Source organism: Bos mutus, chromosome 12 (genome assembly GCF_027580195.1).
Source record: "Bos mutus isolate GX-2022 chromosome 12, NWIPB_WYAK_1.1, whole genome shotgun sequence".
NCBI classification, from domain to species: domain Eukaryota; kingdom Metazoa; phylum Chordata; class Mammalia; order Artiodactyla; family Bovidae; genus Bos; species Bos mutus.
The window spans coordinates 72,384,827-72,408,338 of record NC_091628.1 but is presented as its reverse complement, the minus strand read 5'-3'; the positions used below and the strand labels follow the sequence as shown (position 1 = coordinate 72,408,338).

General features: G+C 53.3%; 1 protein-coding gene across 1 annotated transcript in view; it reads right to left on the bottom strand.

The window, feature by feature from the left end:
- Positions 1-266: 266 nt before the first annotated feature.
- Positions 267-23,512, bottom strand: part of COL4A1 (collagen type IV alpha 1 chain) — a 133,504-nt gene continuing 110,258 nt past the window's right edge. The window contains exons 32-52 of the mRNA XM_070380742.1: positions 22,908-23,075; positions 22,703-22,792; positions 21,750-21,902; positions 21,506-21,604; positions 21,305-21,394; positions 20,144-20,283; positions 19,431-19,557; positions 19,259-19,339; positions 18,752-18,850; positions 17,529-17,579; positions 16,190-16,375; positions 15,505-15,638; positions 14,003-14,075; positions 13,061-13,132; positions 11,678-11,806; positions 10,359-10,457; positions 9,258-9,470; positions 8,115-8,292; positions 4,596-4,710; positions 3,440-3,612; positions 267-1,740 (exon numbers count right to left, since the gene is read on the bottom strand). Coding sequence (XP_070236843.1) covers positions 1,659-1,740; positions 3,440-3,612; positions 4,596-4,710; positions 8,115-8,292; positions 9,258-9,470; positions 10,359-10,457; positions 11,678-11,806; positions 13,061-13,132; positions 14,003-14,075; positions 15,505-15,638; positions 16,190-16,375; positions 17,529-17,579; positions 18,752-18,850; positions 19,259-19,339; positions 19,431-19,557; positions 20,144-20,283; positions 21,305-21,394; positions 21,506-21,604; positions 21,750-21,902; positions 22,703-22,792; positions 22,908-23,075 — 2,552 coding nt within the window. The 3' untranslated portion in view covers positions 267-1,658. The remainder of the gene's footprint in view (positions 1,741-3,439; positions 3,613-4,595; positions 4,711-8,114; positions 8,293-9,257; positions 9,471-10,358; positions 10,458-11,677; positions 11,807-13,060; positions 13,133-14,002; positions 14,076-15,504; positions 15,639-16,189; positions 16,376-17,528; positions 17,580-18,751; positions 18,851-19,258; positions 19,340-19,430; positions 19,558-20,143; positions 20,284-21,304; positions 21,395-21,505; positions 21,605-21,749; positions 21,903-22,702; positions 22,793-22,907; positions 23,076-23,512) is intronic.

The window sequence follows — 23,512 nt, the reverse complement described above, 5'->3', positions numbered from 1 at the left end:
GATGGATGGAAGGATGGGAGGATGGATGGATGGATGGATGGATGGACAGGCGGGTGGGTGGATGGATGGAAGGATGATGGATTGATGGGTGGGTGGATGGGAGGATGGATGGAAGGACAGGTGGGGGAGGATGGCTGCCTAGATGGACAGATGGGAGAGAAGGGAGGAGGGATGAAGAAGACCATACTTGTTTTTCTTTGTAGTAATTTCTGTAAATGATACCCAGTCTGTGACTCATTAGGAAGAACTACAAAATAGATATGGTCTAAGGTGTGCAAAGCTTACAAATTTATTAGTGGCTCCTGCAGTAAACTTTCCTTTGAGGTTTCTGTGGAAAACTAGCAACAAATTAATAAAAGCTTAATTTTTATACAAATAGTTTTATTACAAATTTGAATTTTTAAGAAATACACATTTAAAGGAATTACACAGAAGGCCTTAGTAGTCTTAAAAGCGTTTTGGAGTGAAATGTCATTTCAGGCACAGTGGTCTGCCCCCCTGCCATCCATTCGCTCCCCTGCTGAAGTCTGAACACAGCTCTCGAGAACCAAGGGAGCGCCTGAATGTGCCTACAGGCAACGACACCGATATTCTGCTTGGACAGAGCTGCTTCTCACACCAGGCCGCAGAACGCGGATGCTCTTAAGATGAAGGCCTTTCAAGGCTGTTGCTTTTGAAGTCAAGTCATTCAGTTTGTGATTAGTGTTTAAAACCCTGAAGATATCTCATACAGAAGAAAACAAGAAACTCAAAGGACACGTCTCCCTGTAACAGACACCACGTCCGTGAACCTGGGTTTGGCTTTGGCAACACACAACTTTTGGTTTCGAGGTGAACAATGAAAACTGGTGTTTCACATTCGACACCCTAGTGTTTAAAAAACCTCTGTTAAAGGACAACACAGGCTTTTAAAGAAACTATGTAAGCTTTATTTTAACAGTGGAAATGAAACTACAGCTTGACCTGCCTAATTGCTGACATCTATATAAATTACTAAAATATATATATATCTCCTTTCTGCCTACTTGGGGACCACCTTTATTCCACAGGAAATCCGTGATTTCTGCAAGAGCAGCTGCATAGTACCACACGGAGCAGAAAGACTGACATTTTTCTTTGGAGGGAGGGGGCTGTCGGAAGACAGGGCTGCCGGCCCATCCTTCCACCGGGAGGGCCCGGCCATCGGCTCCACGCGGCCAGTACTTGGACAGACCGAGGGAACCTGAATTCTGAGACAGCTCGACAGTGACCTCAACAGACCATCCATCTGGGGGTGGAACGGATCTGTCAGGACGCCGGGACGCCAAGGGGCTGCCCCCAGAATGGAAGGCCGCCCCCCTCCTAGCACCCTTTGGTTTTCTGGTGGGTCTCACGTCACACAGGAGTGCAGCGGACTCAGGACAGACATGCTCTTTATTGCATCGGGAGCGCCCGGGGGCTTCTCTACAGGCAGCTCGGCGTGGACTTGGTTCTCCTTCAGCAGCAGAGGCCAACGAAGCAGGGTGTGTTAGTCTGGCAGGTTCCTATCAGGCACCTTATGGTTTTCGTATGGACAGTGAGGTACACGGGCTATGTTTCTAGAGCTCGTTGCTGTTAGGAGGAGGAGGAGGGGGAAGAGGGAGTAGCACCATTCGTGACGCAGCTGCGGGCCGGCTCCGTTATGTCCTCCGCATGCACACCTGGCACCGGCTGACGTGCGTGCGCAGCTCCCCGGCCTTCAGCGTGGACGGCGTGGGCTTCCTGCAACGCAGCACAGGGGCCGGGTCACTGCGAGGCTCGAGCCGGCCGTCGGGGATCCCCGGGACCCCGCCTCCGCCCGGCCTCCAGGCGGGACGGCGCTGGGCACATCCCGCGGCCCCGGCAACGCCCGCGAGTTACCATCGGAATCCCGTCCCCAGGGGGTGAGAGCTCGCCCAGAGTCACCCAGGTCGGTCTGAGCCCGAAGTCTCAGCCACCGCCCACCACGGACCACCCCCCTACCCCGCCCCGCCCTCAGCCCCAGCCTCCTCGAACGCCAGCATCAAACTTCTGCTTTCTCAACTCGATTATAAACGCCCCCAGGCTAAGAAAATAGTCTTCTCTTCACACACACAGATCCTAAGGGCACGTCCAATTCTTTGCAACCCCACAGACTATACAGTCCACGGAATTTTCCAGGCCAGAATACTTGAGTGGGTAGCCTTTCCCTTCTCCAGGGAATCTTCCTGACTCAGGGATCGAACCCAGGTCTCCCACATTGCAGGCAGGTCTTTATCAGCTGAGCCTCCAGGGAAGCCCGTTAAATCATCACTGAATGACAAGACGAGCAGCAAATCTGGGAAAATCAGCCAGGCCTCAAAATACTTTCATAACTTTGCAAAGATGTTCATGCTGGTGGGTCTCACTGGAGGCCAAAGAGAGGGAACTGTTCCAAGTGCTTCCTGATCCTAGGAATTCTGTCCTTTGACGGTTGAAACGTGAAGTCTGACCTAAAACATGTACTCATCAAATCTTTTGAAAATTAAAGTGGCCATATAATAGGATATGTGTGCAGACTCGCTGAGGTGTGTCCAACTCTGTGACCCGCCAGGCTCCTCTGCCCATGGAATTCTCTAGGCCAGAACACTGGAGTGGGTAGCCTTTCCCTTCTCCAGGGGATCTTCCCAACCCAGGGATTGAACCCAGGTCTCCCGCATCGTAGGCGGATTCTTTACCAGCTGAACAGAATGCTGTCCGAAAAGGTAAAGACAGAATCACTTATCTCCAAGGCTGAGACGTCCTTATTTGGAGGAAAGAACAGTAAGTAATTGTTCAGACCCCTCGGCGCCCTGCGTCAGCTCCTGCAGGTACTAAATGCAGCAGAGACGCCTCTTTATGTGTTCTCGTCCAGTACAAACCGGGCCCCGCTTCCAGACTAACTCGAGGTCAGCGGCCACTTGAGACCGTTGTTTTAAAAGGTGAATCCCTCCCTCCTATCAAGTCCCTCCCTATCTATTTTGGCTGCAATTTATGCTGAAATTAATTTTCCTCCGTGCAGGCCTAAAAAACAGTCACTGACGACTCAACACACACGCCCAGTTCAGCCTTATAGACACCATGAAAACCAAGGTTATTCGCACTCTGCCTGCTGGTCAAAGGTACTGTGTCTAACATGCTCTGTCTGAAGATTTGAGCTGTCTTAATGCTGCTGCCGTGGATTTGCTTTGGAAAACGACCTTTCCTCTTTCGTGGTTCTTCAGCAATGAAGGAATGAAGCCTGTCACCTAAGCTCCACCTTGAGCGTGGTCTCGGTTATCCGCCCCCATAGAACAGACTCACGGATTCGTTCTTACATGTGGGAGAAGAACTGTCCGTAAGGACTGCTGCAGAACCGTCTCTGCGGCTCCGCACTGGTGACGCGTACGGATCACAACTGACCGCAGAGAAAAGCCACCGAGGGGGAGGGGCCGGAGCCACTCACTTGAACATCTCGCTCCGCTCTATCGTGGCAAGCCAAAAGCTGTAAGCGTTCGCGTAGTAATTGCAAGTTCCGCGGCCGTGGCACTCGATGAAGGGGGCGCTTCTGAACTCCTCCAGACACGAGCCGGGGGAGGCGAGGGCTTGGCCAGAGCCTTCAGCCCCGGCGCTGGTGTGCTGCGGGGAGACGGGACTGTGAGTCAGCGGGGATCGGGTGCTCCTCCCTGCAGAGCCGCCCCTTCTGCCTCCTGCGGTCACACACGGGCACCCACACCTCCCCGTGGCCTCAGGCCACGTGCCCCCAGCGCCAGGAACCAGCTGCCGGCCGGGATGGGAGATGACCAGTCCGGTTCATCAGCCCTGAAACAAACGCCGTCCTGACTCTTCTCTCTGCAGAACACGGAAACCTCTTCTAACTCGGGGCCTGCGATGGCAGCCAGGCCGTGCAAAGGATGCTGGGACCAACTGAAGTAGCCTCAGACTTTCTACCCAAACTGATACAGGATCACGAAGATCCTTTATTTGCTATGTTAGATGTTACACGTGCTTTTATAAGGTCAAGAAAAATGATCCGTTTTTTTCTTTGAAAAGGAAAAACTAAGAGAAAAAGAGGAAATAAAACCACTATGGTAACTGTTTGTTCAAATGGGTTGATGCAGGGTCCTCAGAAATGAAAACATGAAGTGAATGACATACAAGTGTCTGGTGTGACAGCCTCTCCAGGACGGCTACTTCAGACACAAGCAAAGCGGACTCTGGATTGAGAGCCAGAAGGGACATGTGAGGACACAGCTAACGCCCTGGATTCCCAGACAAGGACCCCAGGGTCCCAGAACGTTCCAGATCTGACCATGATCACACCTCTCAGGCAAAGCTGAGATGGGAACCCCCTCAACGGGACCCCCCTCCCTGCTTCCCCCAGGGAGGCTCCAACTCAGCCTCTCATCCGGTCATCCCAGAACAGCCTCTCCAAGGAAGAGGAGAGCTCTGGGCTGGCGCTGGACACCGCCCCCCCACAGTGTCCCCTCCCAGCAGAGGGGGCCAGGCTCCTGGGGACGCTTCGCAGGGCGTCCCAGCAGTGAGGACAGTAGCCAGATAGGAGAGACGGGGAGGTCATGGGCGTCTCTTTGGGGGAACACGGAGCTGCTCCAAACACTCACCATCACAAAGGAGTAGCCGATCCAGAGCGAGGACCAGCCGGTGGGGCACTGCGGGATCTGGATGGTCTGGCTGTGCACGGCCATCACCATGGCCGGGGCCTCACACACAGCACACCTGCGAAGAACCGGAGCCAAGACCCTCAGCTCAGCGCGAGAAGCCCACCCCCCACCCCTCCCCGGCACCCGCTCTCCAGCTCTGCACTCGGTCTTTCCAGTCCAGTGACATCTCATCAAACGGAGCAGGTGCCCTGCTTGGACTCTGAGGCCCAGGGCTTCTCACTGATTTGATAGAGTTGCCTTGGTGTTCAAATATTAAACTCCGAGCCACACTCAACACTTGTCATTTCCCCATCTGCTCTGTTATAAGGGGAAGGCAACCCGGAGCCAGGTTGTAACAGGGCCCGTCTCCCCCGGGGGAGCTGGGGCCGCAGGAGACGTCTGTGTCTCCTTTGCGAACCACAGCATGCTCCGGCGTTTCAGCAATGAGCACAGACCTCAGCAAACACACGGAATGCTCAAGAAAAAGGAGATGGTGCCGTTCAAGGGCCAGTGCTTCTGGAACACGGTGCTTTAAGCCCTGAATCATCTTCAATGGAAGAACATCTGCTGAATTACAGTAACTAAGAAAAACAATGAGCCTGGGGCCAGCAGCCCACGTGCGCCTCCTTCCAGGGACCGTCCAGACCTGGAGCCAACAGACCAGTGAGGAGACCTACCCAGGGCTGGACCCAGAATGTTCTGCCTGGCACCTACTCTGCTAAGACACCCTCTGAGGGTGCACTCACGGTTTGTTAAATAAGTAAACAATAGCAGTGACCACATTCAAGTCACAGAATGAGCACAGAGCCAACAGTGCTGATAAATGACTGCAAATGATGTTAATAATACACCTAGCTGGGCTGGAACATTTGCACGAAAATAGATGCGACGTGGGAACAGGCCGGAACGAGTGCTTGGTTTTCCCCGGATGTGAGAGTCTCGTGTGTGTTGTGCTACTTCTATTTTATTCACACAAATGCAGATGGATTAAAGGGCTCGATTAAACAACAGCTACTGAAATTGGCCTTTCACATCTGCCACCATCTGCCTGCCGGGCCCGGGAGCGGACAGCATGCAGGAAAGGGACTCATGTCAGCCTCTGCTGGGCTGGCAGGTTCAGGCTGCTGCAGAGACGCGGTCTCGACCCCGTCAGATGGGTGTTCCGGGACAGAGTCGCAGGTCTAATGAGCTGCGTCGTCCCTTGAAATTCATGAGTCTCCTTCTCCATGTTATTCATGAGAGCCTGAGACCAGAGTTGGTGTATAAGGCAGAATCGGAGCTCAGCTCCGGCTCTCAGACCAGTGGTCTGTGCTCTAGGGCAATTAAACCATCCACAGCTATGGATGCCTCGCGTCTGCAGAAAGTCAGAAAGTGCTTAGAAGCTTGTGTCCGGGTGACAGCAGAAAGCTTGCTGCTCTTTCTGCTGGAAAGGGAGGATTTTGTGTCGTTAATTCTTTCTGAAATTAAGCTTTAGGGCGTCCCCAAAGGAAAGGCCTTGGAAAGAACCTGTGAGTTTTGAGAGGTCGTCAGAAACCACCAAGTCAAAGTGACCATGGGAGCTGGGTGCCCGGGAGGAACAGGTGGCACGATGACCAAAGGGGAGGTAGATACACGTGCTTTCAGAGCCGTGACTTAGAGGATGTGACTTCTGAGGTCTCTTCCAGCTCAGAATCTGTGGGTTAGCTAACAAGGAGCTGCGCAAACCCTGCAATGGGGCATTTAAACAGCTCGCGGTGATGGGTCCCCAGGGAAGAGCAGGCCCCAGACCTACTAGGGGCATTTAAACAGCTCGTGGTGATGGGTCCCCAGGGAAGAGCGGGTCCCAGACCTACTCTACTCCTGGGCCGGTTTCTGGAGCATCCTGACTCATCCCAGAGCCCCCGTGTCCCAGCCAAATCAAGGTCAATGTCAAGTTTGCCAAGACAGTAAATAGGAAACGAAAATCACGATCTACCTGTCGTCCATGGAAAGCTAAACAGAAACACAAAGGCAGTTAGTTCTCGTTCTCATGCGCCTGTCACGGTCTGAGCAAGAAAAGTCTCGACACAGAACAGCCCACAGGCACCCCGATACGCAGAAGGACATCTGTGTTTGCAGAGGGGCCTCCCAGGAAGCTCCCATTTTAATGTCCAGGAGGTGAGTTTTCTTACAGCTCAAAATAAAGTGGTTGGATGTAAGGCCTTAAAAAACCTGACTTTTCTAATAGGACTCTCCCAGCCTTTCTGCTCCGGGTCCACACGGTAGGTTCTTTTAAGAAGACAGATCTGGACCAGCCTTCCACGTGATGGAGCCTCAGACCCTATAACTGGCCGGCCCCCTCGAAGCCCGCAGTGACCATCTGGGGACCAGGCGGTCAGCACGCACCCAGCCCCAACTTCCGACTGCAGACACCCCTCAGCCGGCACCGTTACATCCTTCCTCCTGTTCAGAAGCTGCTATTTCCCTAAAAGAAACACAGAAACGCTTGTGTTCTGTCTCCTTCTCACTCTGCTAAGGCAAACTTGGCCCGCCTTGTCATTCTTTTTATCCTCTGTTATCTTCTCTGTAGAAGACTAGCTTCTCAGTGAAACAAATTCATACATTTGCCTCTGTTCTATTACCTCTGAGTGCAGCTAAGGAAGCAACTTTTTAATTAGAAGGAAAGAAGCAAAGATAAGACGACTGTGTACTTTTCGGTCATAATAATTTCAATTTCCCATTTTATTTCCTACCAGGCAGATTCTTGGGGACTTGAAAACATACCCCAGACATTAATTAGTGTGGCAAGCACTTAATTTGGGAAGTCACTCAAACATACGCATTCTCAGTGGGGAGAGTATTACCTTCAGGGCGCAAAAACTGGTGGAGTGGAGGAGAATAAGAAAATTCTTAGGACATACACATGTGATGGACACAGTACATCAGTATAATCTTCTTACACATAAAGCACAGACGGACTCTATGTCCGAGGTGTTACAGTTTCTTGAGGACTCCCTCACACCCATAGTTAAGTTCCTACATTAAGTGCCATTGAACTGCACACTTTAAAATGGTTAAGATGGTAAATTTTATGTTATGTGTATTTTACTACGATCAAAAATAAAAAATTATTTTTAAATTTCATGGGGGTAGGGAGTGATTCCAAAAATATATATCTTAAGAAAGAAAAAAGCAGTGAAGATGCTCCCATGTTTGCGGGAATTCCAGAGACACTGCTCGCTCGTGGCAGGGAAGGTGGTCACCCCAGCGAGTCACACGAGATATGTGTTCTATCTCACCCAGGGTTTGCACTACAACTTTTAAGAGGATAACTGACTTTTACATCCAATCCTTTGCATGGATGATTTCTATCACAGAGCTCAGGTATCACAATCAGTAAACAGAATGGCAATGAATTGAATGTTTGGGAGGAAAACGGAAAAACACAAAAATAACCTCCGCCCTGAGGACGAGTGGCCTTTCTCCCTCAGTCGTGTGTCTGCTCCGACGGGCTGGACTCACCTGCTGATGAAGGGCCGGATGTTCTCCCCCGTGATGGGAGCCATGGACATGGGCATGGGCTCCGGGGTGGACAGCCAGTACGAGTAGTCGTTGCGGGACGCGAAGTTGCAGACATTGTTGATGTTACAGAAGAGGAAGGGCATGGTACTGAACTTCCGCAGACAGCTGCCCGCCGTGCCTGCGCGGGGAGAGGGCCTCGGATTACCACTGACAGCCTGCCCGGGCCAGACGGCGAGCGCCAGCAAGCACAGACGACAGACGCCCTCCACACGTGTGAAGACGGAAACCAGACGCCCTCCACACGCGTGAAGATGGAAACGAACACGCTTGAAATTAAAACAGACATCTATCCTTCACACGCGTGAAGACGGAAATAAAGACGTGTGAAGTTACAGAAAGGAGGAAGAAACACAGCGAAATAAACACACTAGTATGATTGGAAACGAGCATTAATTTAAAACCCCATTAGCTTTTAATTAGCAGGACGTTTTGCTGAATGGAAACAAAGTGGTTCATCAAGAGAGAGAAACCTTTTCCTGGACTGAACTCCAGAAGGAATTTAATGTGCAGCTCCCTCTACAACAGCCCAGTAACTCACTGGACAACGTTTCTGACAAAATGCAGAGCTGTCTTTCTACATGTTCCCAACCTCCGTGAAAGTTAGAGGTAGGCGCACAACATTAAAATATAATTTGGAGGAGCAGATCCGGAGGAGACTAAGAAAATGATGGCAAACACATGATCCTCTCTGTCCACCTAAACTTACAGGACAGAGATTAGCAAAGGAATTTTGGCCAAGAAAACGTGGACGTTTTTAAAAAGAGCAACAGTAAAGCTGCTCTGTTTTACAACAATGAATGCAAACTGTTGTGCGCTTACTCCAGAAATCTTAATCTCATCTGATCACTTAAGGAAGAGGTCAAAAGTTCTATTAAACTTTTTTGGAGAGTCAGCCTTTACGATTGCCTGGCTCCCCGTTAGTAATATGGTGGCCTTTGGTAAGGATGGAGGGAAACAGGGCTCTTCCCCTTAGCTAGGTCTTGGCAACACCTCGGACCACAGGACCGGAGAGGAACACAGCCCAGCACCACCCAGCACCGGAGACGCAACTCAGAAGGAACACACACATCTCAGGGGCCTCACCCAAGTCCTGGCCGTGCGCCCGCTCGTTGCCTTGCACGTAGAGCAAAGAGTAGCCGTGGTAGAGGATTTTGGTCCCAGGAGGGCACTGGGGGTCGTCTGTTGTCTGACTGTGCCGGGTCACAAGGAAGCCATGATCGACTGATGGGGTGCCCGGGGGACCCATGGATCCCGGCAGCCCGTCGGGGCCGGGCGGACCCGGGAAGCCACGTGGACCTGCAAGACGGAAGAGAAGCCGCTTCCTTAGTTACGCACGGGCGAGATGGCGCGGCCACCGACAGCCACCGCCTCCGATCTGCAGCCTCGGCCGCTCCTCTCTGCATCCCACCGCCGGACAGGTTAAAAGCACCGTGCTTGGGGCAAAGAGACACTCAAAGAGCTCAGTTCAGTGAATAAATGAAATACATGAAATCATCGATACAGGAATAAATGGCGTGATCTGTATTCTTTCAGCACTGGGGGCTCCTGTGGGCGAGGATTATCATACAATTATTGACAACCTCCTCTGAAGGTAGCGTCCCAGCCTCAGTGGCCCCAGGCCGCCTGCAGAAACAGGGCAGGAAGGAAGCTCCTTGCAGAGTGTCCTCCCATCTCCAGGGGTGACCACGTGGCCGCAAGTCTGTCCCAGGGCCTCCTGCTGGGCTGGGCCCTCTGAGCATTCAGCGGCACCTTCGGCCTCTGGCTTCTCAGCCATGATGGGACCTCTGAGTTCCCACCTCTTGGGAAGCAGCTCAACTTGAACCAGGAGCAGCCAGCAGCCTTCTGGCCAACACGGCGTCATTATCTGCTCCCCCTTGCCCGCTGCTGCAATGGCGAGTTTGAGCCACAGACCCTTATGAAACCGCACAGGGCCGTCTACCGGCCTTCTCTCAGTCATGTCCACATCGGGGAAACACCGAGCTGTGACCAACAGTCTCCCGACCCAGAAAAGAATGATGACAACCCGCAGCCCCGCTGTGAGATTCTGTTTCTCCTAAGAAACAGACTCCTCTGGAAGTCTTTCCAGAAACGCGTTCTGCAGGTTTTCGCGTGCCCGGACCTGAGGCTTCGAACCAGAAGACGCAGCAAAGGGGCAGCGAAGCTGGGAGGACACAGCGCACCTACCGGGAGGGCCGAAGGGCCCCGTCTCTCCTTTCTGGCCTGGGGCGCCGTCAAAGCCGGGCTCACCTGGGGGCCCGGGCAAGCCCACGGATCCCGTCACACCTGAGCGAGAGGAGAGAGGGGTCAGGATCTGTTCGTGGAGAGCCATCCACGGGCTGTACCTCCTCCTCCCCCTTTGAAATGTCTTCTCTGGCCTCCGCAGATGCCAGCACAGGGCCTGGGACCGCAAGCGGGAAACTTTCTCCAAAAGCCCGAAGAGCGATGCGCAGGCCGCAGGGGCCACGGCCGGACCGACCCCTGCACGGAGCTCAGGGTTCTCCCCGGCTTCTCCCTGCTTCTGTTGTCACTGTTCGGCAGGCAGTTTGGGGAAAGGCAGGCATGTGGGGGCTTGGGGAGATTCGATGCATTTTCATTTTCTCAAGTGTTTCCCCCTCGGCCTTATTCTGGTGCCTCAGATAACGTTCAAGCATCAGACTTATTGATGGGGTGGTTCTTCTGTTTGTAAGCACACACTGCATTCTAGGGGCACTGAACCTGGAATTTCCGTGATGCTTACTTGCTACTCTAAATATTATCCTTCTTCTTTATTTTTCCATTCCCGCCCCTCTGCAGTAGCTTTTAAAGTGGGGACTGTTTAGCTCCAAGAAGCAGAAAGCGTCTAGGTTGCAGTATCTGGAATCTTAAGGATTTGCACAGATCCTGACTGGTTGGGCAGAGCCTCTGGGCCACCACGGAGAGCACCAATTCCCGTGATTCTAGGCCACTGCTCCCTGCCGCCCCCACCTCGCGGCCGGAGAGGCGCTTCTCCCCAGCCTTCGCCCACGCTGATCTAAGTGAGCACAGCAGTGCTGAGCTGTACGTTCCCCTTGCCTTTTCCCTGTTTCATTCTGGTCTTTTTCCACGTGTGCACGTGTGGTCGGTCACCCAGTCACGTCTGACTCTTGAGACCCCATGGACTACAGCCCACCAGGCTCCTCTGTCCATGGGATTTCCCAGGCAAGAACACTGGAGTGGGGTGCCATTTTCCCTCCTCCAGGGGAACTTCCCAACCCAGGGATTGAACCCGCGTCTCCTGCGTTGGCAGGCGGGTTCTTTACCACTGAGCCACCAGGGAAGACCTTCTGGCCTTTTTCGGCCCCTTTGAAAACTGCACGTGGTTTTGATATACATTAAGGGAAGATAAGAAAGTCATCTTCAAATACAGGTTTTCACAGTCACCACCCCAGAGACTGACCTGAGACACATGGGTGAAGAGGGAAGCCCGCCCACGTCAGCCCCTCCTGACCCCATGCCCCCTGATTGCCCAGCCAACCTATTCTTACCTTGCTGTCCTTTCGGGCCTGGAGGTCCCTGAAGCCCTTTCAGACCCGCGGGGCCCTCGGGCCCAGGGAGCCCTGGTTCCCCCTTGATGATGCTGAATGGACCTGGGGGGCCCGGGGGGCCGGGAAGACCTGTGGGAATCAAGGCGGCCGCTGGTCAATCTCACTGTCAACACTCGAGGCAGAAACGGCGTCTGACGTGAAACCCAACCAGAAGCAGTGCTTCTCAAAAGGAGAATCCCGATCAAATACACAGGTCACCAGGTGCTCACAAGACACCGGGATCTGCTCATGTCTATTATCTAACCTAAAATCCTGCCTCTTGGGGACTGGAAGAGACTCAGGTCACCAGTGTCAACTGTCCGCTCCACTCTGGATGCTCCGACAGACTCTCCCTGTGGTGAAGCTCAACCCTCCGAGGGCCTCGCCTCCCACCTGGGGAGCCCGACACGTGGAATTAGGATGTTTGCTCTCAACTTTTTTCCTGAAACCCGCCTGACTGCACACCAGAGCCACTGGTCTTAATTTTTTAATGATGACCGAATGTAATCCTCTTCATACTGTTCACGGATGCGGGCAAAGATCAAAGGCGGGGGGAGCAGGGGATGACAGAGGATGAGATGGTTGGATGGCATCACCGACTTGATGGACATGAGTTTGAGCAAAGTCCAGGAGCTGGTGATGGACAGGGAAGCCTGGTGTGCTGCAGACCAGGGGGTCGCAGAGTCAGACACGACTGAGCGACTGAACTGAACTGAACATAACCCTCCTGCTGCCTGAATGGGTCCTGAAATACACGGAGCAATCGTGAGGCGTTTCAGGTCTTCCACAGCCTCCCCTCTCTCCCTCTCTCACTCCTCACACATTTCTCTGTTTACTTTTCCCCCTAATCATCCACGTCTCAGTGCATTATGGTTACTAACTCCCTCTATCAAGACACGGTCTTCAAAACGAAATGCAGCCCTAGAAATGAGCTCTGGGCCATGGAGTCCAGGGCAGGATGGAGATCATCTCCTTCCGAGACCAGCTACATCTCTGGAGCCACTTGGCACGTCCCGCTCCCCATGGAGAAGCCAGGGAGGGGCTTTTCTATAAAGAGCTCCGTGCCGCCCACCCACAGAGGGTCCAGCCTGCTCGTGCAAGCCGGGTTTCACTCCAAGTTTTCACAGCTGATTTCCATCTGCCCTCAGAGCCTGTGACAGTCTGTGAATCTTGAGCCCCTCATCCCCTCTGTGCTGGATCGACCTCACACACAGATGGAACCAACCTGGCTTTTGGGACAGATGGCTGGTGGAAACGTCAACTAGACTAGCCACACACGGCAACAACCCCGAGGAGCGGCCTGAGCATTCTCGGGCGCTGTTTCCTCTCGACCACACCCCTCACCTTTAGTTCCTGGGAAGCCTTGATCTCCTTGGTCACCTTTGACTCCCTGCAGGCCGGGGGCGCCTTTCTGACCTAGAGGAAAGTAGAACATCGTCTGCACAGAATTCCAAAAGATATCCGTGTGCGTGTGTGTGAACACACGCAAGCACTGGGTTGGCCAAGAGGCTCATTCAGGTTTATTCTATAAGACCTTATAAAAACCTGAATGAACTTTTAGCCAACCCAGTAGATACATATACACACAAACATTTACACACATGTTCACGTGTACCTGCATATACATATGCACACCTACAAACACACATGCATACATTACACGCGCACACATGCACAGACACACACAGAGTGAACACGCTTCCAGTTTACGCTCCTGGAAGAAAAGAGCATTCCTTGTAGTCAGCGATGTAAAACTTTTGAGGAAACTCTCCTCTCTGAAACCCCAGAAGTCACATTTTTCCAAACATGCAGCAAACCCTAAAACAGTCACAACCAGTGGAGGGACACGCAACTCTGCTTTTGGTAACGATCCGGTTCCCACGTGTCCCCAGTTAGACTGCAAGACGCCTGCAAGCTGAGCACTTATTTTATTCACCTTCCATTCACATGTACCTGGTTTCTCAGTTAAAACCACATTGCCTGGAAGCGGGTAGGCACCCCATAAACATTTGCCTAAAACATTAAAAAATTAATGAATGGCCCAAATCCCCCATGATTTCTCATCGAGGAGCCAGTGATCCACTGGTTCTTAAGAAGGAAATCAGAACGTCTTTATACAGCCAAGCATGAGAGTCTACGAATGGGGCTGCCATCCAGAAAGGGCGTTTAAATGCAAAGAGGACAGAGTCTCATACTAGCTGTGCCAGTCTCTCGGCAGGAAGCGCCAGGGCTGGGGCCCTACAGGCAGGGAAACGCGTCTTCAAGCAGCACCTCCTTATGTCTTACCGTGAAACCCTGGAACTCCTGGAGGTCCCACATCACCCTTGGCTCCTGTGATTCCTGGAGAGCCGCCGATGCCCTAGACACACGAGAGAGCATCAGTCAGGAACCGCTCAAGGGGCCCAAGTCTCTCGAGCAGGCAGCAGTGGGGAAGCCAGGACAGCCCCTCTGTGCTCTGAAAGTGGCTTTGTGAACAAATAGGGCCTCACTGGTTTCTTAAAGATGTAGAAAGAGTGATAAAACCTCTGTGCGTGCTTAAATCAGGAGGCTGGAATGGCAGCGTTCATTCATTCACTCTGTCCCTTCTGCTCATCCATCTATGTGGTCACTTCCAGGAGCAGGTATAAATCTGACGTCCCACTGTCCCACACACAAGACGATGCCATGAACAGAGTCGAAACTCCCTAAACATCTGTCGTGGCAACATCTCAACACCAAAGAACCTTCCTGGAAAACCTTCCTCCCAACACTCAACCACAGTGATTTTTCTTTAGAACTGACTTCATATCTTGTCTTAAAAGAGCTTTTAAATATGGGAAAAGAAACATTAAAAAACTAAAGAAGGATTATTTTCCTTTACAATATAGTGATGTTCTTATATTTTAAAAATATTATCTTAATTTCTACATATTTCAACATAGTTGTTCCTTTCACAATACATAAGAAGTTGTATTGCTTCTTACATGTATTTATTTGCTTTACTTTATTTTAACAAGGTAACTAAAATGACGTAAACAAGTATTTGTACATATGTATACATATAATCCAGTAGTCATGTATGGATGTGAGAACTGGACCATGAAGAGAGCCAGGAAATGGATGCTGTCAAATCGTGGTGCTGGACAAGACTCTTGAGAGTCCCTTGGTCAGCAAGGAGATTAAACCAGTCCATCCTAAAGGAAATCAGGACTCAATATTCATTGGAAGAATTGAAGCTGAAGTTGAAGCTCCAAAACTTTGGCCACCTGATGCAAAGAGCTGACTCATTGGAAAAGACCCCAGTGCTGGGAAAGGTTGAAGGCAAGAGGGTGGCAGAGGATGAAGTGGTTGGATGGCATCACGGACTCAATGGACATGAATCTGAGCGAACTCTGGGAGCAGGGAAGGACAGAGGAGCCTGCAGCCCACAGGGTCGCACAATCAGACACGACTTGGCAACCGAACAGCAACACACACACAACGCACGTGTGGACACATGGACACTGAGTGCGTATTGCTATGCCCTGAGGCTCCTTTTTGCATCGTTTATGCACAGGGTTTTAAGCCAGGCATTGAACCATGATTTCCAGCATTACAACATTTCACTTCTGAGGGTTCGTGTAAAACTAGATTGTAAGAACTGTTGTAACAGCTGCCTGCCATGACTGCTTGCCAGAGAGAAGGGACTGATTTGGAGAAGCTCTGGGAGTATAACATACATGTCACACATGTGGATACACCACACACACACACACAAGTATTATCTTTTGATCCTTTTCAAAAACAGGACCTGACAAGGGACAACTCACCGGCATGCCCTGGAATCCTGGGTCTCCCTTGGGCCCTGGAGCTCCCGGAGTGCCCGGCCAGCCTGGGTTCCCCCTTTCACCTTTCAGCCCCTCGAGCCCGGGGAGGCCTGGAGGCCCCATGGGCCCCGGACGCCCTGGCGGGAGACACAGCAGACACACACTTGAGGCTGGAGGGAGGGCTGAGGTGCAAGTGTCACTAGAGTGTGCTTGGCACTGCCACCCAGATGCCCCCGACTGTTCACAGCAAATCTCGAGCCCTGAAGACATCCAGGCAGGTCCTGGAGGGAGGACTCTCGGCAGGCAGTAACCGCTGTGACAAACACCCGTCTCAGACTCAGGTGTCCCGTGGGCCCTGTGCTCGGGGGGGCCGAGCCGCAGCACAGCCGCCCTGCTCAGGGGGCCAGAGGTCACGCTGGTTTTAAACCACCTGTCCTTTCCGTGATGTCCTGTCTCCCTCCCCCTAGTTACCTGTCGTGCATACCACGTTCCTTGACAGAAAGGACACAAGAAAAGCACCAACAACAGAGGCCCAAGCGACAGCGGCCCAGAGTCTTCCGCAGTTTCAAGGGGTAAAAAAAGCTGCCAGCTTCTCACAGAAGCTCATTCAAGACTCTGATTATTCGTGTTACACCTGCGTACTTTTGTGCCTCTTTCGGCCCCAGCTGAGCTCGTTAAATGTCCTTACCTGGCAGGCCGGGTTGTCCTTGCGGGCCGCGGTCTCCTTTGGGCCCCTCTACCGCGTGGCCTGGGGTCCCTGGCAATCCCGGCTGTCCCTGTGGTCCCGGGGGACCCATGAATCCTTGTTCTCCTTTGGATCCAGGAATTCCTGGGCTCCCGGCTAATCCTGGGAAGCCCACATCGCCCTTTGAACCTGAACAGTAAAGACAGTTGAGACGGTGGTAAAATGCAGGAAGAGGAGCCCAGTGCGCCATGGGGGAGGGAGGCGCCTCCAGAAGGCCCAGGAGGAAACCAGAGCTGGGGGCCCTTCTCCCTCCTCTCTACTGAACAATGGTCCAGACTCCCGCCACAGCCACCTGGAAAAGGAAAGCTGAGGGTGCCAGGAACCTGCCCTCATCCCTTATGCTCTTTAAAGCACGTGTTCTACGGCAAAGGGACTTGCACACATGTGGAGACAAGCCTGCAAGGTATGGCACTGCCGAAATTAGGGGCTTGTTCCATCCATAGGCGAATGAAGAAGCAAACGGTGTCACATCCACCCCAAGGAGCTCGACTCAGAAGAAGGAGTGAACGACGGACACAGTAGTGGAACTATGGCCCCGGTGACTCTCAGGCTCGTTATGCCGAGCTCAAGAAGTCAGGCTGAAGCGCACACGCTGCAGGACTCCATCTGTGTAAAATTCTAGCTAGTACAAGCTAATCGACAGTGCCAGAAAGCAGACCCACGGCTACCTGGGGTGGAGTGGGGTGGAGGGGGCAGGAAGGGACAGGAGGGGGCTGGCAAGGCAGCCTGGGGAACTTCGGGGCGGCGACGTGCTCACATCTTGGACGTGCTGTTATTTACATGGATGTGTACACATGTATCAAGATCTATCAAACTGTACACTTTTAAATGTATGCAGTTTATTACACGCCAGTGACACCTCAATAAAGCTGTTGTTTTTTAAAAATTTCTAAGTCAGAACTTGTAGGAAAAAAACTGCATGTTTAGTCTTAAACCTATTACACCAAACTCGTCAAAAAATGACAAAATTCTAGGACCGTCTTAAGGTTAGTAAGGAAAAGGCAGAAAGGAAGGAAACAGGGTCACCATCTAGAAGGATCAGGGCCCTCCTTGGGGTCCCTCCCACATGCGCCCACGTCACGAGGCTGTGAATCCAAGACCCTGCACAGCACACGGGGGCTTGTCACACACCAGCGCAAGGCGTCCGCTCTCCTGTCCCAGACCCTAATCTATCGCCACCCTAAGTCCAAGGGCTTCCCTGGATCTGCCTGCCCTGCTCTGAGGGCGCTGTGTGAGCCAGCGGTTCGCTGAAAAGGAAGAACAGATTTAGCAAATGTGTTACCTTTGTCTCCTTTGCTCCCTGGAAACCCTGGGAATCCTCTTCCAGGTAGACCTACAAGATAAAGGCGAGAAGCCAGGCTTACCTCTCCTAAAGCAGCCGAGCTGCAGAAGCAGCACAAAGAAACGTCCACTCTTTGTGCCAAAACCATGCACTATTTGCTAGAACACAAAGAAGTCACTTCACTGTATTTGCAAGTAAAATTACATTCCTACAGTTGTTCTAAGATACCCTGGACTGGATAAAGTAATGTGGTACGTTTCCCCAAGTACCTCTGAGCTCAGAACCACTACAGCATTTAGTAGAAACAACTTGTACAAATGGGTACTAATCTCCCATTATTGTCTGGAGACTCACAAATCAGCTTTTCTCAGATGACCATTCAACTAACAGCTACTCTCAAAGGTGGTGCAGAGAGCCAGGTGGGCCAGCAGACAGCAGGGAGCCCACCAATGTGCATTAAGCGTGTGAGGCAAGATCCAAAGGAGGGAAGTAGCTGTGGTGGCGCTTTTAATGAATTATTTTTATAGGAAAATGAACGTACATAATACAAACATAAGGCTCATAGAATGAAAACACGAACTGTACAAAGAGGCCAGTGCCAGCAGTCAGGGAGCCTCTGGCCACCCATTCCCAGCTCTGCTGCCCTCGCTCCATCCCCATGACCTGGGGTCACCTGTTTCACGTTAAGTGTTACCCTCTTGCTACTGGGTTGGCCAAAATTTCATTTGGGTTTTTCCATAAGATGTAACTCAACCTACATGACTATTAACTCAATATATACACGCATATTATTACATGTGTGATTGTCATCACTGGAGCTCACAGCTTGCACTTTTTGCCCAAGTGGCCATGTCCCCATCAGGGAGAGGAGCAGATTCAGGGGACAGCAACTATTCCCAGGACCATCTGTCTAAAGGGAGGAAGGCCAGGCAGAGAAAGCAATGGTCTGGGCTTTCTGCGTGTGTCTCTTTCACTCACCACAAGAGCTCAGGCCATTTCAAGGGCAGGTGCCCAGAAGCACCTGTGGAATAAACGAGCACTGCCCCTCCCCTTCTCATCCCACCCTGCCCAGGCATCCACGTCACCATCCCATACACGCAAGGATGGAACGCAGGCGCCACCTTACACGGGGCCCCGGTCACTCAGCGAGCAACGGGAAGCTCTGGGAGACGTGCGCTCCAGGGCACAGCCTCACTCTGAGAGGGAACGGACGCGCAACGTACCTGACTCGCCCTTCTCTCCCACCGACCCTGGGATTCCATCGCTGCCGGGCTCCCCTTTCTGGCCGGCTGGACCCGTGGGGCCAGGCTTCCCAGGAAGACCTCAAAGAGAACGGTCAGACTGGTCAGCACCCTGGTCTGTGTAGAAAATGCACCACCGTTCCCAACATGCTTCTGAGGGGCCGTTCCCACTCCCCGAGCAGGCCCGGCTTCCCGGAAGTTGCTCCTGAATCCCCTTCAGAAGGGATCACTGGGTGCTGACCCCCAAAAGCTGGAGTGAGCGGAGACAAAGCGTATCCATCAATCATGCCAACTAGGAAAACTTGTTTCTAAAACCAGTTCCAGTCTAAGTGGTGTGAAGACCTTGGAAGACCCTGGAAGCGCCCCCAGACGCAGTCTATTCAACTGGAGGAGGAGGTGTGACCCCACAGGTCATCCAGAGGTCACCCAGCCTGACGCCCCGTGACCTCCCTCCACAGGCCCCCACGTATCCTGAAATGTGGTTTCTACCTGCTTCTCCTTTGATGCCAGGAATGCCATCCAGTCCCGGGAGGCCTTTGTCACCTTTCTCTCCAGGCAACCCAGGGCTTCCTAAGAAAGAGCGGAACACCCAGTTCCCGTGACCGAGACCTTCTCTTTCCACCCCCGGACCCCGAACTCGGGAGGAGGCTGGCCCACTTACCCGGATAGCCAACACTTCCTGGGGAGCCTTTGGGGCCCGGGGACCCGGGCATCCCTGGGATCCCAGTGCTTCCTTTCTCTCCCTTCTCGCCGGGGCTTCCGGGAAATCCTGCTAAGCCCTGGTCTCCCTGTGGGTGGAGATTGGGCCCATTAATGCTGTATCTGCCCCAGACACGGGTCTGGAGGCGCCTCCTGTATACACGTGGGCGCAGGGACGACCGCCTGTATACACGCGGGCGCGGGGATGACCGCCTGTATACACATGGGTGCAGGGACGACCGCCTGTATACACGCGGGCGCAACAACTCCTGCCTGGCGGAACTCCACTTCTGGATTTCTAAAGAGGGAATCGAAGCCCACTCTGGAAACCGAGGAGGAGCCAGAAACCCAGCGGCAAAGAGCAGCTGCCTGTTTCGCTTCTCTAGTTCCTCCTTCACTTCGCCCCACGATAATTTGCTGCTCCAGCTCTCAGCAAGTCTCGGGTCCTCCCTGGGGGAGGCGGGGAGACTGTTCCGTTAGGATTCATTCACTGTGCAGAACTGCTTACTACACACTCCCTGGCAGCCTTTGGTGAGGGAGGGAGACAGGTGGGACAGGGTTCTGCGGGAATGGGTGGGAGGGGCTTCTACGTGATAGGTGGGAGGGGCTTCCAGAGACAGATGGGAGGGGCTTCCAGAAACAGGTGGGAGGGGCTTTCGTGCGGGACGCAGTTACCTTGTCCCCGGGCCGTCCTGGAATCCCAATGCCAGGCAGCCCCGCCTGCCCTTTCTCTCCTTTTGCCCCCTTGTCTCCAGGTAAGCCAGGAACGCCCTGCGGGCCGGGGATGCCAGCCACACCTTTTGGTCCTGGCATTCCTAGAAACACACACAACGGAAGCAGGTTGTATGGTTAGCCCGTGCTAATATTACAAATAAGAACGCGCCTCAACAGCCAGTGGAGAAGGAGGCGGGAAAACACACATCCCTCCTTTCTCGGGCTGTGCGTCGTCCAGGCAGGGGCCAGTCATCCCGCCTGGGAGAAGGACGCTGGGAAACAGCCTTCCTGTTTTTTAAAGACAGTCACATTACAAAGGGGAAAGGAATATGCTAACCGCTCAGCCCATGCCTACTTTCCCAACAGCATAAAGCGGCTTCCTCGTCCTTTATTCTGCAGTCAAACTTCACTACCCAAATGAATCAGAGGGGGCGTGACGCAGGTCATGGAGAACAGAAGTGTGCCTGCTTCCACGACTGATGTGGGCAGTCAGACTAATCTATAAATAGGTGCCCCCAGCAGCTGGACGTTCATATCTTAAATAAAGAGTGCGCCTCTCACAGGCCTGGGGAGGAGCCGTGAGCAGGCCTGCTGGCCTGGCTTGTGGCCCCAGGAGATTCTGAGAAGCCTTGGGAGCCAGACCGCTTGCGCCCCTCAGCTCTCAGCTCTCTGTCTCCTCTGCGGCAGCTGCCACTGCAGCAAATGCCAATGGCAAAGTGTGAAGCCAGCTCAGCACTAGGGCAGAGGGCCCAGGAGAGTCTTCTGAGCTAATGTCAGGAGAGCAGGAGCCTCTGGTGCTGAGAAAACTGAGTGGAGAATTCATCGCCTTTTCGATGGATCCAGATAGACACACCTAGAGGAAGCCCACAGCCTACCACCCATGTTGATCTTGTTAAACTGGGAGGGCTTTTGTCTGTTTTTTTAAGCCACGGTCATAGGGTCAGCCAAATGCCCACCATCCCTAGGCAAGAGGTCTCACACGAAGATGTGAGTCTGTGTAAAAGACACGTCTCCCTGGATTATGTCCTCAGGCAGTGGGCCTCACGTAAGGCTCGCCCCAGCAGCCCGACAGGTGCCACAGGCGCCCCCCTTTCCGAAGCCCCCTTCCGAAGCCCCACGTACCCGGTAGGCCCATTCCACCAGTGGGTCCTTTGGGACCAGGGAGTCCCGGAGCACCTGGGACCCCGCTCACACCTGGGTCACCTTTAGGTCCTGGGATCATAAAAACAAAAACCCAGCAGATCAACAGCCGCGAAAAATGACAGGGAACTCATCCCCACACGAGCCCCTGCCGTGCGGGCGACCTTGGACTTCCCACTGTACCTGGCTGCCCGGGGTGTCCTGCCTGACCATCCTTTCCCGGCACACCTGGGGTTCCCGGGTCTCCCCGGGATCCTTTATCACCAGTCGGACCAGTTTGTCCTGTACAACACAGGAAAAAAAAAATGATGATGCAAGTCTGCTTAAAGCAAGCGGCAGAAACACAGGTTGGTGCGTCAGCGTGCGGGAAGAACTGAACGCCCCTGCACTCCCGCCCCGCCCCGCGGGTGGGGCTCCCCGACGTCACCTTTCTCGCCTTGGTCTCCCTTCTCGCCCTTCATGCTGCCCATGTCCACCTTGTCCATGGAGCCTGGCTTGCCGGGGAGCCCCACGTCGCCTTTGTCGCCCTTGAAGCCAGGGTCTCCCCTGGGTCCCGAAGAGCCGGGGAAGCCGTGGTCCCCTGCAGAGAGAGGAGGCACGCGTGACACGTGGCCGAGGGCCCCGGGCAGCGACCAGCGCGGCCTTCTTTCTGGCCAGTAGAAGCGACTGACGGACAAGGAACAAAGAAGAAGCAGCCTCTCCGAAAGCGGCGCTCAAGGGCCAGCGTCCGCCTCACCCAGAGCAAGTGACGCCAGGCAGACGGGCAATAAGCCGTTTCCAGAGTTCATCATCTGCTGATACTTCCAACACATGAGACTTCAACTCTCAATTTGAATAAATGACATTTTTCTCTCCTTCCTAAATCCCTTCATGACTCCTGGTCACAGTGACCCCTCAACTCTACATGAAGTAACGGGAGGGGAGCTCTGTCCCATTCAACTACACAAATCACCACTTTTATGTCTAAGGTTCAAAGTCAATTTTGTTTAAAAAAAAAACAATATTATTTTGGACTAAATGTCATGATAGGAAATAAAAATTAAGACTTGTAAACTTGCTCTGTTTGCTACTTTGACTCTAAAGACTCAGTTCCTTTGACCTTGCATGATTGAAGATTCCACTATTTCTAAAAAAACAAAACTCAACGGTACCAACAAAGAAAACCCCAAAACCTGTCTTCTCTTTGACTTTTTGGTAGGGCACAGTAATCCCCATGAATCATGAGTTACATGAGGGGGACTTCTGGACCCCTCGCTTGACCTTCTTCTTTCCTAGGTTTCCTGGGATGAACTACAACCTACAACGATTAGAGAATTTCCCACAAGGCACTGGGGCCCAGACATACACAACACAAGCTTTTCTGAAGTCACTGCTCCTTACCTTTGGCACCTGGCAATCCTGGCACGCCCGCTGGCCCTGGCGAGCCGGGCTGCCCTGGAGTCCCCATGACTCCCATCTCTCCCTTGGGACCTGTGGCCGGACAGAAGGAGCGTGAATGTTGGTGGCAGAGGCCGAACGAGAGTCGTGAACAAGAGCCGGGAGGCACCTCCCCAGGCCCACGTGGGTGGAGCTCACAGTCGCTCACCTGGAATGCCAGGCTGGCCGGGGGTGCCCTGCTGTCCAGGAAGGCCAGGCAGCCCAGACTGCCCCGTCAGGCCGGGGAGCCCCTGGGACCCTTTGTCTCCTTTGGGGCCCGGCATGTCCAGGCCTGGGAAGCCGGGGAAGCCTTTCTCTCCTTTCACTCCGGGGGGGCCTGAGACGGGGAAGAGAAGGGGCGTCAGCAGGACTGGCGGGGTGTCCGGCGGTGCCCTGAACCCCGTGCGCCCGTGACTTTCTGCAGAAGGCATGTGGCTGTGGCCTCATCAGGGCGGGGGCCATGGAGCTGCTCCCCGTCCTCAGACAGTGGTGTGTGGGGCCGCCGCTGGGCATGCCCTGTCCCAAGACCAAGCTCCCTCTGCCCGCCGGGGCATTGGCAGCAGGCTCCTCCCCAGCCCTTCTGCGGTGGTGAGACTCAGCCCAGCGTCCCCCGCGTGGCTCTCCCTGGCTGTCCTCTGCTGCCCACCACCACTGTCTCACTTGACGCTGGTTATAAAGGCAGAAGCAGCTTCTAGACGCGGACTCCTGTGTGTTCCCCATGACTCACTACCCCTCCTGTGGAAGGATCAGACAGAGGCGCCGATCCTTCTGAAT